General features: G+C 48.5%; 1 protein-coding gene across 1 annotated transcript; it reads right to left on the bottom strand.

The window, feature by feature from the left end:
- Positions 1-384: 384 nt before the first annotated feature.
- On the bottom strand, positions 385-2,668 carry FRAT2 (FRAT regulator of WNT signaling pathway 2). The gene has a single exon (XM_023641561.2). The coding sequence runs from the start codon at positions 2,490-2,492 to the stop codon at positions 1,791-1,793; it is 702 nt and encodes a 233-aa protein (XP_023497329.1). The 5' UTR covers positions 2,493-2,668; the 3' UTR covers positions 385-1,790.
- Positions 2,669-17,854: the final 15,186 nt, after the last annotated feature.

Raw genomic sequence — 17,854 nt, 5'->3', positions numbered from 1 at the left:
CAGCTCAAGGGTGAGCCAGTCTCCAGGAAGAAAACAGGCTGGGTCTGCCTGTGCCCTCATTCTTCACACAAAACTCCAGAGGAAAACTCACCTCTCTCCACCTCCCTCCAGACACAGCAAATCGCTTGGCCTCGGCCCTCCAGCCTAGAAAGTGTTTCTGGAATATGTTCTTAGTCCGCAAAGGGAGTGGAAGCCCATGTAGCAGCTTTTAAAAACCTGGACTTAATTTTCTGATGTTGTGGAATATCAACCCAGAAGCACCCAAGTATGGCAGCTCCACCAGTATCCTGTGCTGAGCCCGGGTCCCCAGTGCATTCTTCATTATGAAAGGTGTCCCCATGCACTTTTCTTTCCCCCACCTTCCACCAAAAAGCCAAACCATGCTCCAAAACAAAAACCAAATTTATTCAGCTGATATTTTAATTAAGAAATCCTATAAATCAGGACCACCACAATTTCAGACACTCCGGTGCGAAGTGTACGTCAATAGCTACATCTGGAGGATGAACAAGCCATTGAATCTTTTAAAAAAAAATTTGTTTAGCTACCTTAAAAGTTTGGGGGTGGCACCTTACTTAAAGCGCCGTCAAGTTTCAGAAGGGTAAAGCCAGCGGTTTCTCCTCCCGGAGAGTCACATTTTAAAAATGGTTTCAGTCACTCACAAAGAAGAGCTGGTAGCAGGAGGGGTGACGACCCACTGAGGCTCAGAACCACGGCTGCAGAGGGCCAGAACGGGAGCAGAACAACATCCAGGGTCTCATCCATCGAGGGGAGACACCAGAAAGGGTGGAATAAGAAAGGCGAGCTGGGACGACAGGAGAGAGACTGAAGGGATGGTTTGTGACTTTCTGAGAAAGCTCATGGCAGGGCCAAGAGTGGCCTCAACGGAGGAGGAAGAGGAGTTCCGGAAAGAGAAAAGCACAGAAAAAACAAATAACTCTCCCCACACGTCCCTCTCCGCCTCTGTCCTCGGGAGACTCCAAGAGGTAGCCAAGCACAGACCGGTTCTTCTTAGAACAAGAGAAGGAAACGATACAGGGGTGAGTTAGCTCTCCCAGGAACCCCACAGCCTCCCACCGACAGCAGACCGTGACCTTGAACCACAGGTGGCAAGGTCAAGTCATTTAAAAGTCCACATTGAACTCCAATTCTACCCACCTTCAAAATTTTCCACCTCCCTCCGACCCCCTAACTGGAGTTCACATCTCCCACCTCCACCAGCTGCCGCTTAGCTGGGAGAAAGGGGGCGATGCCAACCCCCTCCCCCCCCCCCACAAGCTTTTACATTCTTCTGCCCTCCGGGATTTCTTTGCACAGCAATTGTAGCACCATTTTCACTAAGCTCTTCCACCGGAAAATAAAGAAAATGTATTCGTGTCATTAGTTTTCAAGTATTGTTATAAAGCCCATGTGATTCCCGCCCCTTGGAGTCCTATCTTTAAACAATCCAAGCACACGACGCCCCGAAGGGTTAGGTCAGGTACAAGTGGATGCAAGTAGCTGCCATAGTTCTCCCAGTTTATTCCAGGTCCATGGCCCCGAGGTAGCCGGGGAAATTCTCACGCGGCACGGATGCACCCTCGCCGATGCGTTTCTCCACGCTCAAGTTTCCTCCGACAGCCTAGCCAGGGCCGATAACTTCTCGACTTGAGGTCTCTCCCCACGCGCCTCCCCGCAGCCTAGGCGGTCGCTCCCAGGACAGCGACGAAGGCTTCAGCTCACGGTTGGTGAGGGCAGGACGCTGTTGGGTCTCCGCAGCGACCTCCTCTTCCTCCTCCAGGGGCCCAGGGTCAGTGCAAGGCGCCAGAGGGCTGCAGGGCGACGGGGTCGGGTCCGCTGCGGCTGCCCCCGGGCCCAGGGACGCCCGCAGGGCCGGTGGCGGCAACCGCGGCGACGGCTCGCTGGAGCCTCCGCACAGCCTCTTTGATGAGGTTCCCCGAGAGCACCAGCTGCTGCAGGAGCCGGTGCGGGTCGTCGTCTCGGGCGCGCGCCCCGGCTGGGGGCCATCGCCGCGGTTGCAGGCGGCGGGAGGCGACGGCACCCCGCAGCCACCCTCGCCGGCACGGCCCGGGCAGCGAGCTGGGGCCTGCGGCGAGCTCGGCCACAAAGTAGGGCGCAGCCCTGCCCCGCACGCGACCGCGATCCCCGAGGGCGCAGCGCAGGGCCCCCGGGGGCGCCGGGACCCCCGCCTCTGCCGGCGCCGGCGACAGAAGCAGCGGCAGCTCCGGGGACCGGGCCTTGTCCGCCCGCACCGCCGCCGGGGGCCGCGGGGGCTGCAGCGGCGGCCCCGGGGGCGCGCACGGGGAGGCCGGGCTGTCCTGCGCCGCGTCCAGCTGCAGCGTCTCGCCGATCTGGGCCACCAGCCGGTCCACCTCGCCCGAGCCGCCCAGCGTCACCGACTGCTCCAGCAGGAGGAAGCTGTCGTCGTCCTCCTCCTCCTCCCCCTCCGCTTCCTCGCCGGCTTCCTCTTCCTCCTCCCTCCGGCACGGCATGGTCCCCAGCCCGGGCACCCGGAGCTCTGCGGGCGTTGCTAGCGGCTCGGCTGCGTGCGGGGCTCGGTGGGCCGCGGCCGAGCCGGACGCGGTGCGAGAGCCGGGGCCGGGCCGGGGCGGACGCGGAAGCCGCAACCCCCCGGGCACTCGCGCCGCGCGCCTGCAGCCGCGGGAGCCGGAATCCTACCGGCTCCGGTTGATTTGTAAACAATGGGTGACGTCGCCGCCGGGCCCGACCACCGCGCCGGGGTGGGGGAACGCGCGAGGAGGCGCCGCGGCGCGGGGCCGTCGCGGGCTGCGCAGGGCTGTGGCCGGAGCCTTCCCGTGTCTGCGCTCTGGACCCGCCTATGAGGGGATCCCCGGCGTGGGGAGAGCTGCGTACCTCCTCAGCCCAACGAACGGCACGAGCAAATGGAGGCTCTGAGGTGCCCTGGGTTGGTTTCTCCCACTCACGGACACACCCACCCACACACCCAACCCCTCCTCCCCCGGCGCTTCCTCCCTCCCCACGTGTCAGCAGCGCTTGGGCCGGCCCTGCTCCTCCCCCGCGCACCGCAGTCGCCGGGACCCCGGCGCGGTGGGGGAGGGGCCCGCCGCCGTCGGGCTCCGGAGAGGTGGGGGCAGAGGAGGGAGGAGGGAACTGGGGGTGTACAGGGGGTATTGCTCAGGAGGGCAGAATCGATCTCCGGTAGGGTCTCTGAGCCTTCCCCCCTCCGCCGAGTCCTCACGCCCCCTAGGCACATCGCGGGAGGAGGACGCGCCACCGCATGGCTAAAGAAGAGCTGACCATTAAAAAGAAGATTCAAATAGAAATATAGGGCGATGAGAAAATCTCTCATAATTATAGGACTCAAAACATGGTTCGCATTTTAGAAAATTTTTTTTCTGCCTTTTTCTATAAAGTTGTTATTCAAACAGCTACACATACAGTTATACACTTTTTCACTTCTCATTATACCATAAATGGTGATCGCGTTGTTGCATGTGCTTTGAGAACATACAATGATGACATAAATTTCCGTCAAGTGGCTGTACCATAAATTATTAAACAGTTCCTTTAACGTTTGCGGTTTACCTGATTTCACCGTTGTAAATAAATGTGTGACTAACAGTTTTGTGCATAAAACTTTCCATGTTGGTTCTTTCCTGAGAACATATTTCCAGGAATAGAATTTTAAATCAAAGGATATGGGTATTTTAAGGTTTCTGATAAATGTACCAAGTTGCTTTCCAGCAGTTGGGTAAATTTACTTCCCCATCATTACTGTGTGAGCATACCTTATTCGTTCCACTTTCACTAGTACTATTTGAGTATGATAGTTAATTTTTTTTTTGCTGATTTCATAGGTGGTATTGATAACTCCTTTCAGTTTTTCTGTCTTTGATTTTAGTTAGATAGAGCAGTTTTCTAAATGTCTGTTAACCAACTATACTTCCTCTGTGAATTGTTCCCTAATCAGTTTTTCCTGTTGAGTTTTTGTCAAGTATTTGCATGCTCCTTTACATACCAGAAGTTGACTCTTTTGTATTTTGCAATGAATATTTCTTCAGGGTTTTTTGGGGCCCTGTACAGTCATTTTTTTTTTTTCCACTAAAACTTAACAAACTTTAATGTAGTCAAATGTACAAAACCCCTTCCTTTGAGACTTCTAACGCAACGCTAAATTTAGAGTCTTCTTGCCTCCGGAAAGTTATTAAATATTCCATTCTATTTTCCTTAGATTGTTCTAATGCCTTGGTTTTTCTTCAAATCCATCTCGATTCATTTTGGTCTTTGGTGCAGGGAGACAATATGAAATATTTTTCCCCCCAGAGAGCTTGCCGGTCAGGGCTGTATTTCTTCACAGGACAGAGGTGTGTAGGCAGTGTAAACACGAGCTCTGTCCTGGTGAGCTCCAGCTGCTGGTGAAGCTGATGGTTATGAGGACCGGGTGGGGCTGCGAATATTTTGATCAGTCTGTTGTGTGGAGTCAAAAGAACCTTGAACAGGTTGTACAAAGACCTAGATTCGGGTCTCATTCCTGCCACGTGTGGCTCCTGGCAAATCAGTTTACAAATGTTTTCACTGGTAAAATGGAGGAAATAACCCCTGCCCTGCCTCCCTCTGAGGATTGTTTTCAGGATCAAATGAGATAATGGGAACAGGCTTTGTCAGGCATTACACGAATGTAATGTGGGATTAGGTCCAACGGTTTACTAACAGAGGCCTGGCTCAATTCCAGCGGTCCCCCTGGGGGGAAACAGCTAATATATTCATGAGAAAGGTTCCCCCTTGCAGCCCACCAAGTAAAACGGACCCTGAAGCCATTACTTCCTTGCACTTGCCTTGAATTCTGTGTCTACCCTGACCTGGGATTGTTTGAGGCCTTCCTGAAGTCAGTCCAGAGGCTCCCAAGCCCCAAAGTGTGCCACCTCAACTAGTTCTGCAGGTTTTGGTGACGGATCCTTTCCCAGAAGGTGGCCTTCCTCCTCCATCTCCATGGAGGGCTCTTTACACACTTTACTGTTGAGGATTGGAAGCCGTTCCCCCCAGAGAGAGTGATTCTCATTTTCATTCTGATGGTACTTACTGGAGAATTTCAAGGGGAATGAAAATTAGGGGAGGGCTTATGGATTTCAGGGGAGTTAAATGGTAATTTTTTTCCTTCTCTCCGTAAGATGATGCCTGCCTGTAAGTAGAGAAAAGCAGTTTTATGCTCCATTGACTTTAAACATTAATGGGACTGGTGTAGCTATTGTCTCTAACCAGCATCCTTGGAAGTCGTTTTTTGTCTTCTTGTCAGGGTAATTCCCATAGAGTTCTTAATATAGCAGGAAATGGGGCTTTGAGACGGCATCCTTTTAAAAATCTTCCCTATGTAATAATTGCTTTTGTGTGGTGATTGCTATGTAAGTAGGCCGGGACTTGGATATTATACTATTGATCATAGAAATGAATTCATTACAGAAGACCAGCGCCGTTTTCTAGGGGCACTTCTCTGGAGAGCTCTGAGAGAGGGAAGTGCTGTGCTGGACCAGTGGGAGGGAGGCAGAGAAATGTCCTGGATTAGGAATCAAAATACAAGATGCTAGAGAGGCTCAGGTGCAATTAAAAGTAATGAGAGGGCGTCAAAAAGGAAAGCGATGAGAGCTGTGTGCTGGGCACCCTCTCTGGCCGCCTGGAAAGAGACACAGAGGATATTCAGAATCACCTATGGAAGGACACAGAATTCAAGGATTTTCTGTGTTAGTTTAGACCACATTGAAATCCTTCCTAAGGAGTTTGCTTTCCACAAAGAAGTGGACTTTGTTTTCAGTTACCTGCTCAGAGACACCAGCTGGGGTGAAGAGGGATGGATGCTAGGCTTGGAATCCCACCTGGATCCGGTCCCTTCATCTTTCTGTGCCTCAGACTCCGAATCTGTGAAATGAGGGGGGCTCCTTTCTTTACAGAATTGTTATGTTACATATACGGGAAACCTTATTGCACAGACCCTGGGGGTGATACTGGAGTTGGGCTCTGGGGGGCAGAAATAGTCTTAGTGATGTTCAAGTTCAAAAGCAGACAGATTCTATGCTGTGGTCCGTCAGTGGATGAATGGAGAAGCAAACTGGTGTGCCCATACAACGGAATGTTACTCAGCCGTAAAAAGGGAGGAAGTGCTGATGCGCTACAATATCCCGCTCAAAGCATCATGCGGAGTGAAAGACACCAGACATAGAACGTCAGGTGTTGTGATTCCATGTATATGAAATATCCAGAATAGGTAAATCCATAGAGACAGAGGGCAGACTGGTGGTTGCTTCGGTCTGGGAGGCGAGAAAGGTGTGTTGGGGGAGATTACTGCTAATGGGTACGAGGTTTTCCTCTGGAGTGTTGAAATGTTTTGGAGCTGGAGAGAGGTGGTGGTTGCACAACACTGTGGATGCACAAAATGCCCCTGAGTTGTATACTTTACAACAGCTAATTTTATGCTATGTGAATTTCACCTTAATAAGAAAACTTCTCTGCTGTATCTGGTATTTGATCTAGTTCTTTCTTTCTTTGTAATTGTAACTGCCATCTATTTGCTGCTGTGAAGTAATCATGTCTTCACTCTGCTTCCACAGAAAGTCATTGATCTTTTCCAACCTTGAGGTCACATTAAAAAGCCAGATCACCTGATTCCCTCACTCCCGTTCCGTGGTTTTCTCTCCGAGCTGAACTGGATCGTTGTTTTCCCTCGGCATGGAAGGGAAGGCTGGTCCAGAGGCGTCCGGGGGTCTTTGCTGGGCCTGATGAAGATCTTCAGTAATCCTTCCCGTCCCAAAGCCTTCATCTGGTCACCTGCCTCTCACCTTTGTGCTGAGGATGTAGGATGGGAAAGTGGATACAATACAATGAAAGGAAAGGGATTATTTTTAATAAAATCGCTACCTAGGTAATCATGATTAAAGTTGGCCTTGGACAGAACTATAGCTTCAGATTACACAGCAGTGGTGGCCAAAGGGTAAGGGAGGGGAGGAGGCTGTGACTACAAAGGGGAGCACAGGAGAGTTGGGGGAGGTGATGGAAACGTTCGGTATGCTGATTGTGGTGATGGTTACGCACATCTATGCAGGTCTTAGAACTCAGAACTGTACCCTAAAACAACAGAACAAACTATAAATACACACACCACATATCGATCATGGTGGTGGTTGGATGGGTGTAAATATTTGTCAAAACTCAATGAACACTTAAAATGGTGAATTAATTATATGTAAATTATACCTCAATAAAGTTGCTTTTTTAAAATTTGCCTTGGATCATGAAGGACATATGCCCTGTGAATTCTCTAGAGATCACCTCCTATGGTGAAGAAGGAGAGATGACCAATGGGCAGCTGGCTGCAGGCCAGAGCAGGTCTCATGGGGAGAGGGAAGTTCTGGCAGGGTCACCACTCAGCTTGGGAGGCTGTAACCCGACCCATTCCATTACAGACACAGGGAAGAGCACCTGCACTGTCCCAGGCATTGTGCCTGCTTCTAAGGCCGCAGCAACAAACAGTGGAGGCAGTCCTCACACAGCTTACCAGTTCGTGGTGGGCAAAATAACCACCCTCCAAAGGTGTCTGTGTCAATCTCCAGAGCCCTTGAATATGTTCCCTTACATGGCAAAGGGGGCTTTGCACATGTGATTAAGCTAAAGATCTTGAGATGGGAAGTTTATTCTGGATTATCTAGGTGGACCCAATGTAATCACTAGGGTCTTTATAAGAGGGAGGCAGGTGGGTCAGAGAAGGAGATGTGACCCTGGAAGCAGAGGTTGGAGGGCAGTGACTGCCGGCTTTGAAGATGGAAGGGGCCATGAGCCAAGGAATGCAGGCAGCCCTTAGAAGCTGGAAGCAGCAAGGAGACGGGTGCCCCCAGAGCCTCCAGAAAGGAGCACAGCCCTGCTGATCCTTTGATTTTAACCCACTGAGACCCACCTCAGGCTTCTGGCCCCCAGAACTGTAAGAGAATACATTTGTGTTGTTTTAAGCCACAAGTTTGTGGTATTTATTACAGCAGGGTTAGGAAACGAATATACAGTCTAACACAGAAAAATGCAAAAGTAAGCCTTTCTTGTACTCTACCTTAAACGTGGGTTATAAAAGGATTGGTACCAAGTATGGTGTGGCTCAACTAAGAAGGAACAACTCAGTCATGAGTTAGGAGACACTTTCTGCGAATGTGACCTAGGCTGACACCTCAAGGATGGTGTGGCAAAGTAGTCACAAAAACCCGCTGGCTCTTCCCTGGGAACACAGCTAGAATATGTTTCCCAGACTCTCTTGCAGTTAAATGTGGCCAAGTGGCTGAGTTCTAGCCAGTGAAAGGTGAGCAGTAATGACAAACCTCCTCATAGGAACATCCAGTGCTCTTTTTTATTGTGCCAATGGGGTGTTGATGCCCCGGGCGATGTTGGAAGCCACAGGTGAAAGATGGCAACCCCCACCCCCACCCCATCACACAGCATCTGGGAACACCAGCATAGATTCTTAGGAGAACGGGAAAACAACACTATTGTGTCAAGCACTGAAAATGTGAGATTTGGGACAGCATCTAGCATAACGCTAAGGAGGACAGAGGGGAAAGGTTAACAGGGAAAAGAGAAGCAGAGAGAGGAACACACCTAAGCGATGTGGAAAAGCTCAGGGTGGCTGGAACATAGTGTCTAGGGGAGGGAAAAAGGGGTGTGGGAAGGACGGGGGTGAAGGGTGAGCTACACTGGTAAATGCTGGTCAGGTGGTGAGCACTGGTAGGCAAGGCGAATGGATTTGCGTTTTAAAAAGACCCATACCCCTAGGAGCCAGGGCCCGGAGGAGACAAACCCCAAAGAAGTGAACATAGAGGCCAGAGGCCAGTTCAGACTGATGGCAAAACGGAGGCCTCCCTGCGTGAGGAAGGGCTCCGCACTCTGATGGGTGCAGCCCAACCCCGTCTTTCTGACAAGCCACTCCGGACTGAGGCACGGCTGGCCAGCCTTCCAGGCAGTCCACTTCTGTTTCCCGTGTCTCACAGGCCCTCTGCTCCCCGGAGTCTCAGGGAGCATGGCCTAGACAGGGCAGGTTGCTTCAATCAGGCCATTCGGAGTTTTCCTCCCTGCTTCGGTTTCTTAGGGGAGGGAAGGGACAGGTGGGTCCACCCCGACAGCAAGTCCCCTTGAGGCCCTCTCTTTCCCATTTCAGATGCCCACAGGCAGACCCAGGGGATCTCCTTGGAGACTGTGCTGATCTCATCCACAGAAGAACCACTTGACCTACTTTGGGAAAACGTAAACCCCGCCCACCTACCTACCCATTTGGAAATGCAGACTTGAGGACACTGTCTAAATTCATTCTTACTTGCCACGGGCCTATGTCCCTAGGCTTAGTGAGCTGTCCCTGGCCCACAGCCTCTCTGGGTAGTCCTGACCAACTTTAGAGGGGTCACCTCTAGTCCTGGTTCCTCCAGGACGCGGACACTGGGAACAGTAGTCTGGCCTCTGGGCCTCAGTGTTCTCATTTGCAAAGCAAGGGGATTAGACTCAATTCTGAAGGCTTCTCTGGCTCTAGGATGCTGGGTTAGCGGGCTCGGCTGTGCTACCCAGGCCTATAATTGCCGGCCCTTCCTCATGTTCCTCTCACAAAGTCAGGATGGGCGGCAGCTAGTCCCAAAACAGTTGACAAAAGGACTTGGAGGATAGCTCACAGACTGGGAGCTTCTATGTGCTTTTTACTGTTTCTAGCTCCTTAAGATGGACATAATAAGAACATCTAACTCAGAAGCTGCTCAAAGCAGAAAGGAAGATCCACTGGTACCCAGTGATCAGCTTCCCATCCCCCAGTGAAACACGGCCCCTCCCTCTGAATCCAGGACCAGCAAATGCACACTCCTAGAAACCTGTCAGCCTTGATTCGGGGTTCATTCTTTTCTCTCTTCTACTAGATGGTTTAAATATTTTCTTTTTAGCAGTCCTGCTGTATATTTGGCTTTTATTATATGCATTTGTGGATGTAGATGGACTACATATTTAAATAAACAAAAACTGCTGTCTCCCCAAAAGAGCAAACAAACCTTGCAAGGTTAAATTCATAAGAATTTAGGTAATAATACCTAACATTGATTTGTGGTTATTACATATTAAGTACTGAGCTTAATGCTTTACATATGTTTTATTTTATCCTCAAAACAAATGTATGAGTTAGATATGATCATCTCTGAGGATATTATCTCTGGGGAAACTGAGGCAGAGAGAAGTAAAGTAACCAGCCCAAAGTCACATAGCCAGCAAGTGGGGGACTGAACTTAGGGTGATCAACTGTCCCAATTTGCTTGGGACTCTCCTGGTTTTAGTACTGAAGGTCCGGTGTCCTGGGAAACCCCCTAGTCCCAGGTAAAGCAGGACAGCTGCCACTCAAAGTCAGCGGTCCTCACTGGGATAACGTTGCTCCTTGGGGGGCCTTCTGCAATGGGAGTTAGTATAATAATGGTAGTTCTGATTATTTGTCTTACTGTTACTACTACATATAATTTTTTAACCTCTCACCCTCCCTTCCCTTAGCACCACGATATCCCTACGACAGTATTATTAGCTCCGCCAAACCACTTTCCACGCTGGAAGGAGGACGGGAGTTGATTTGGGCGTACCCAGGGTGAAGGGAGCCTACTTTTTACTTTTTTCTATTTAACCGGAACGTACTCTCCTGGCCAGGCTCCGAGAATGAGAGCTCCCCTGAATGAGGGCTCCGAGCCTGCCGCAGCCCGTGCAGCCTCCAGCCCTGAGAGGGACGCCTGCGTGCAGGCAGAGCGAGGCAGCGAATCCACCAAGGAGGGAGCCCCGGAGCCGCTGCTGCTGAGCGCTCGGTGCGCTTTTCCAAGTCTTGGTCCTTAAAGGGGCTGTCCTTTTCTGTTTTCCGAACAACGAAAGTCTATAGCAAATAAAACCATTTAGAACATGGTTGGTTAGTGGTTTCCACACAAAGGGAAAATCTTCTAACAGGTGAACAGCCCAACATAGGCATAAGGTAGGGACTTCGGGGCCAAGTGTCTTTCAGTAGTGGCCCCTCCCCTGTAGAAGTGGCTCCAAGCCTCAAAAACTTAAACAGAATTACCATTGATCCAGCATTTCCATCTGTGGGTATATACACCAAATTGAGAGAATTGAAAGCAGGGACCCAAATAGGTGTTTGTACACCCATGTTCATAGAAGCATTATTCTCAATAGCCAAAATGTAGAAGCAACCCAAATGTCCGTGGATAGATGAGTGGAGAAAGAAACTGGGGTATATACGTACAATGGAATATTATTCAGCCTTAAAAAGGAAGAAAATTCTGACACATGTTACGACATGGATGGACCTTGAGGACATTATGCTAAGTGAAAAAGCCACTCACAAAAGGACAAATACTGTAGGATTCCACTAATATGAGGGACCCAGGGTAGTCTAATTCATAGAGACAGAAAGCAGAACGGTGGCTTCTGGGACTGAAGGGAGGGGGACTAGGGACTTACTGCTTAATGGGTACAGAGTTTCAGTTTGGGAAGATGAAAAAGTTCTGGAGATGGATGGTGCTGATGGTAACGCAACAACGTGAATGGACTTAACGCCACAGGACCGGACACTTCAAATGGTTAAAATGGTAAAGTTTATGTTGTGTATATTTTGCCACAATGAAAAAAAAAAAAAGGAGTGCCAGTTGCCTGGAAAAAGAAAAGAAAAAAAAAATAAAAAAGGCAGGCAATAAGTGTTGGAAAGGATGTGGGGAAATTGGAGCCCTCACGTGTTGCTGGCGGGAATGTAAAATAGTGCTGCTGTTTTGGAAAACGGTTTGGCAGTTCCTCAAAAAGTTAAACATAACGTTAGCATGTGGCCTAGCAATGCCACTCCTGCGTATAAACCTGAGAGAATTGAAAGCATATGTCCATATAAAAACTTGTACACAAATGTTCATAGCAGCATTATTCACAACAGCCAAAAAGTGGAAACAACCCAAACGTCCATCAACTGAGGAAGGAATAAAGAAAATGCGGTCCATCCATACATGGAACGTTATTTGGCCATAAAAAGGAATGAGGTACTGATTCATGCTACAACATGGATGAAACTTGAAAACATCATTCTTATGAAAGAAGCCCACACAAAAGGCCACATATTGTAGGATCCCACTTATCTGAAATGTCTAGAGTAGGCAAATCCACGGAGATAGAAAGTAGATGTCCAGGGGATAGAGGAAGGGGAGGAAGGCATGGGGAATGACTGGTTAATGGGTACGCGTTTTCTTTTTGGGGTGATGGAAATGTTCTGGAATTAGATAGTGGTGATATTTGTACAACATTGTGAATATACTAAAAAACACTGAGTTGTAAACTTTAAAAGGGTGAGTTTTATGGTGTGGTATGTGAATTATATTCCAATAAAACTGTTATAAAAAAGATATCAATAAGAAAATAAAATACCATAAAAATTAATTAATTAAAAAATCAGGCAAAAGATTTTAATAGATATTTTACTAAAGGAGATGCACAAATAAAGGAGATGGCTAATAAGTACACAAAACGATGCTCAATATCATCAGTCATTAGGGAAACGCGACTTAAAACCGCAGTGAGATTCCAGTGCACAGCCACTAGAAGGCTGTTAAGAAAGACAGACGATACCAACTGCAGACAGGGATGTGGAAAGATGGGCATCCTCACCCACTGCTGATGGGAATGTCAAATAATCAGCTACTTTGGAAAAGAGTTTGACAGCTTCTTAAAAGGTTAAACATAAACTTAGCGTACGACCCAGGGATTCCACTCCTAACACTCTACTCAGGAAAAATGGAAACATGCGTCCACAGAAAGACCGGAACGTGAATGATCCCAGCGGCCTTAGGCATCATAACGCAAAACTGGAAACAATCTAAAAGTCTGTCAACTAGTGAATGGATGAACAAAGTGTGTGTATATCCATACCCCACAATATTGTTCAGCAACACAAAGGAATGAACGACGATACATCCTCAAACATGGAGGCATCTCACAAACACTAACTATGCTAAGTCAAAGAAGCTAGATGCAAGAGTACATGCTACATGATTCCATTTATACAAAAATCCAGAAAAGGCAGGGGCCGGCCCCGTGGCCGAGTGGTTAAGTTCGCGCTCCACTCTGGTAGCCCAGGGTTTTGCTAGTTTGGATCCTGGGCGCGGACATGGCACCGCTCCTCAGGCTGAGCTGAGGCAGCGTCCCACGTACCACAACTAGAAGGACCCACAACTAAAAAATATACAACTATGTACTGGGGGGATTCAGGGAGAAAAAGCAGAAAAAAACAATCCAGAAAAGGCAAATTTATAGACAGAAAGCAGAGCAGTGATTGCCCAGGGCTGTGGGTGGGAGCAGAGAGTGACAACAAAGGAGCATGAAGGGACTTTTTGGGTTGATGGAAATGTTCTAAAACTGGAGGTTGGTGACAGTTGCACAATTTATAAACTATACTAAAATTCATAGAACTGTACACTTACAATGGGTGAATCTTATGGTGTATAATTTATACATTAATAAAACTGTTAAAAATTGTTCTAAGGGAATTTATTGGTTCAGTAAAGGAAAACTCTAGAGGGTTGGTGTCAGTTTGGTAGTCCCCAGGCACACAGGGCTACTGAGCAGTGGAAATGTAGCTGGTCTGAAGTGAGATGTGCTGTTTAGTGTAAAATGAGCTTTGGACTTCATAGACTTAGCATGAATAACAGAATGTAAGGTATTTCATTACTAATATTTTACATTATGTGTGAAAATGACAATATTTTCAATATATTTGGTTAAATAAAATATATTATTAAAATTAATTTCACCTTTTTCTTTTTACCCTTTTTTTTTTTTTTTTTTTTGGTGAGGAAAATTGGCCCTGAGCTAACATCTGTGCCAGTCTTCCTCTATTTTGTATGTGGGACATCACCACAGCATGGCTTGATGAGTGGTGTGTTGGTCTGCACCCAGGATCTGAACCCACAAAACCCACACAGCCCAAGCGGAGCACATGAACTTAACCAGTACACCACCAGGCTGGCCCCTCTTCTTACTTTTTTAATGTGGCTACCAGAGAATTTACATAGATGGCTTACATTATATTTCTAATGGACAGGGCTGCTCTAGAAGCAAGTCTAGCTTCAGATGAACCTTGGCCTAGCAGCTTAACAGTGTCACCAAAACCCTGATTTCTTTCCAGTTTTCCATTGAGTCTTCCATGGTGTTGGCTTCATCCCGTAGCTAGCTACCATCAGTGTAGCAGCCAGCAGCTCTTAGAGGGACATGCTTTCTTATCCAAGAGCAGAGAGTCGGTGTATCGGCATCTTTTTCAAAAGAGCTGAGATTCACCCATTGGACTAGCTTAGTTCACCTGCTCACCCCTGAACCAATCCTGTGGACAGGAGGATAGACTCCGTGGGTAGCTCACACACCCTACGCCTAGAGCTGATGATAGAGTCAGCCTCTCCAGTACCACATTATTAACAGAACTGAAATCGAGTGATGGGAAGGGAAAAGGATGCTGGAGAAGCAACCAAGAAATGTTCCCCATTGGGAAAGACACATAAATAACAACACAGTGTGATGAGTGAAGTCATAGAGGTGTGAACAGGTTGCCTGTGGTATATTCTTCTTGTTGTTTCTGTTTTTTCTTACTCATACTTTACTGTCTCCTAGTATGCTTGGGTATCTTTGACTGAACACTAGACATTGTATTTGAAAAATTATTTGTAGAAATAACTTGGGACCTAGGATGATGTTGCCATCCTTCACATCGGATTGTTTGTTTCTGCCAAATTCATGGGGACACTAGCAGTCTGGAACCCCCTTAACCCAGGTTCTAGCCTCAAGATTCCCTGGGCCACCAGATGACATGATGCAAGTGTAAATGACGCACCTTAGAGTTACCCTTACTCCTGGTTTGTAGTTCGTTAGGGTTCCAGCCTAAGGTGTGCATGTATAATTTATTTATACTTACTCAACTCTTGGTTCCAAACTTTTGTCCCCTTTACCTCATGAGGCCACCAAAATTGCATTTCAGCCTCAGGATGGACTCTTCCTAATTTGCACCACCACCACCCACCATCCACCCACCCAGCAGACGTTTCCCTTTGGCTGGGCTCTCCTCTCTGGTCCCTAACTGCTCCTGGGGCTTGGTCAGGTAATTCCTCACTATCCTGTTAGCTCTTTGTTGCTTTTAAGTCTCGTTTGTCTTTTTTAACATTTCATCCTACTTTTTTGAGTTGAACTTCAGAGAGACGTTTGGACTGATCTGCCTAGTTCACTTCCTGTTCCTAAATTCAACCATCCTTGTCTCACTTGACCTCTCAGGAGATTTGACGCAGTTGATAACCTCCTTTTCCTTAAAACATCATCTTCACTGAGCTTCCAGGATACCGTGTTCTCACGGTTTTTTGTTTGGTTTGGTTTGTTTTTTTTCTATCTCACTGGCTATCCTTCCTTATCTGCCCTTAATGCTGGAGTGTCCCACGCTCAGGCCTTAGATGTGTTCTTTTCTCTATGTACACTCACCCATTGCGGATATCCCAGTCTATTTGCTTGAAACACACACCCACACACCCTCCCAAATGTACACACCCACCCTGGAGCTCTCCTCTGAGTTCCGGATTCGTGTATCCAGCTGCTCTAGCTCTCCATCTCCATTTGGATGTCAAATAGCCATCTCAGACTCAATGTCTAAAACTGAACTCTTGACTTTCCTGCCCCTAAATGCTCCATGTGTAGCCTTTCCCATCTCACTTAGGTGATGGCCACTCGGGATCATGTGACCCCTATGTTCACAATCTTCCAATGGCTCCCCTTTCCACCATGAGGAAAAGTCAAAGTCCTGACAGTGGTCCACAAGACCCTATGCCATGTGCCCCAGTTCATATCCGGATCTCATCTCCCTCTCACTCTCTCAGCTCCAGTTGCTTTTCTTTGAACACTCTAAGCACATGTCCACCTCAGGGCCTTTGCACTTGCTGCTTCATCCATCTAGAGGAGTTATCTAAAGGCTCAATTCCTCAAGTCTTTAACTACCTTCTCTGATTGCCCAATTTAAAGTTGATACTACCCCTCTCTCCCATCCAGGCCTCCTCATCCCCTTTTCTGCCTTATAATTCTCCATAACACTTACGACTACCTAACATGCTAAAGTTCCATATAGTTTTGTTTGATTCACCATGAAGGCTGGGAGGGTTGTTTTTGGAAGATTAGCCCTGAGCTAACAGCTGCTGCCAATCCTCCTCTTTTTTGCTGAGGAAGACTGGCCCTGAGCTAACAGCTGTGCCCATCTTCATCTACTTTATTTGTGGGACACCTGCCACAGCATGGCTTGATAAGCAGTGCTAGGTCCACGCCTGGGATCCAAACCGGCGAGCCCCAGGCCACGGAGGCAAAGTGCAAGAACTTAACCACTACACCACCAGGCCAGCCCCGAGGCTGGGAATTTTTTTGTTATCTGATGTATCCCCAGTGCCTAGGACAGTGCCAGCCATGTAGGGGGCAACAATAAAAAAAAGGGTTGAATGATTGATGTATGAACTTTGTCCAGCCTTTGTGGTCCAGTGAATAAGAGGCCTGGTGTCCCCCTACTGAAGCTGAAGATCTCTCCACCAACAGCACTGGACTCCAGGTTGCAGTTTTCATACCACTCACAGCCACTTCTTGCCATCGCCACCACCGGCACCACCACCTACCACCCCAGCTTAATGCTTCATCTCCTCTTGTCTGGATTGTAACAGCAGCTTCCTAGCAGGTCTCCTCATGTCTTCTTGCCCTGTTCCAATCTATGACTCGCACGACAGCCAGTGACGTTTAAAAAAAGAAAGCAAAGCAGCTCAGGCCAGTCCCCTGTATACGCCCCCACACACACCATTTTGGTTAGGTTAACTCAAGGACACCAGCACCGGCAGCTTCTCCAGTCTTTGGCTGTCCCACTCTCCACCTTGCTCCCCTGGTCCAGCAACCCTGGCCTCCTGTCAGTTCTCTGAAGAGGCCACACTCTTCAGCTCCAGGGCCTCTGCACATGCTATTCCTTAGTTTGGAGCATGGCTCCAAAGTGGGTGAGAGGAGCCCACAACCCCGACCATACACACAAGCAGACAATCTAAGTGAAAACGTGAGCCTGGGATACAACCGAGCTTCTAGACGGGTCCCCGCCCGAGCCCACCTTCCAACTACATTGCTGCCCTGAGGCCCCAGGATCTGGAAATTTTGGCGCCTGGGTTGTTTAGGCAAGAGACCAAAGCTAAACCTGCTCACCCTTCAGGCCTCAAACACCATTCTCTCCAAGAGGCCCTTTCCCCATGGCCCCCTCGTCCAATTCAGGCCCCTCATTGCTTCTACACTTAGACTTCACAGCACTATTCCATCAAGTGTTTCATTTGTTTATCACTCCCCTCCTCGTGAACTTCATGAGGGAAACACCCTGTCTGTTTTGTTTACTACTGTACTTCCCACGCCTCACAAAATGTTTCATTTGGAAGGAAGTACTTTGCTCAGAATAAAGGCACAATGAAAGGATGTGTGTATCTGTGTGCATGTGTGTATGTGTGTGTGTGAGAGAGAGAATAAGGAACATGGAGAAGAAAATGATGGAAAAGAAGAAAGGAAAGACTTGTAGGCCAAATCCATCCCATTCCTCAAAAGGAGAAGAGGAAGGAAGAAGAAGGAAAACCCAGCAAGCAGCCCTGCCCTGTCCCAGCTCGGCCCTCACAGCCACTCAAGAAAGTCAGTCCTGGGGGGCCAGCCCGGTGACCAAGTGGTTAAGTTTGTCTGCTCCACTTTGGCAGCCCCAGGTTCGCGGGTTCAAATCCTGGGCGCGGACCTACACACCGCTCGTCAAGCCATGCTGTGCCAGTGTCCCACATAGAAGAACTAG

Source organism: Equus caballus, chromosome 1, assembly GCF_041296265.1.
Source record: "Equus caballus isolate H_3958 breed thoroughbred chromosome 1, TB-T2T, whole genome shotgun sequence".
NCBI classification, from domain to species: domain Eukaryota; kingdom Metazoa; phylum Chordata; class Mammalia; order Perissodactyla; family Equidae; genus Equus; species Equus caballus.
This window is presented reverse-complemented; position numbering and strand designations above follow the sequence as displayed.

Bases quoted from the DNA above. Each gene is read 5' to 3' on its own strand.
- FRAT2 (XM_023641561.2), bottom strand. From the start codon at position 2,492: ATGCCGTGCCGGAGGGAGGAGGAAGAGGAAGCCGGCGAGGAAGCGGAG.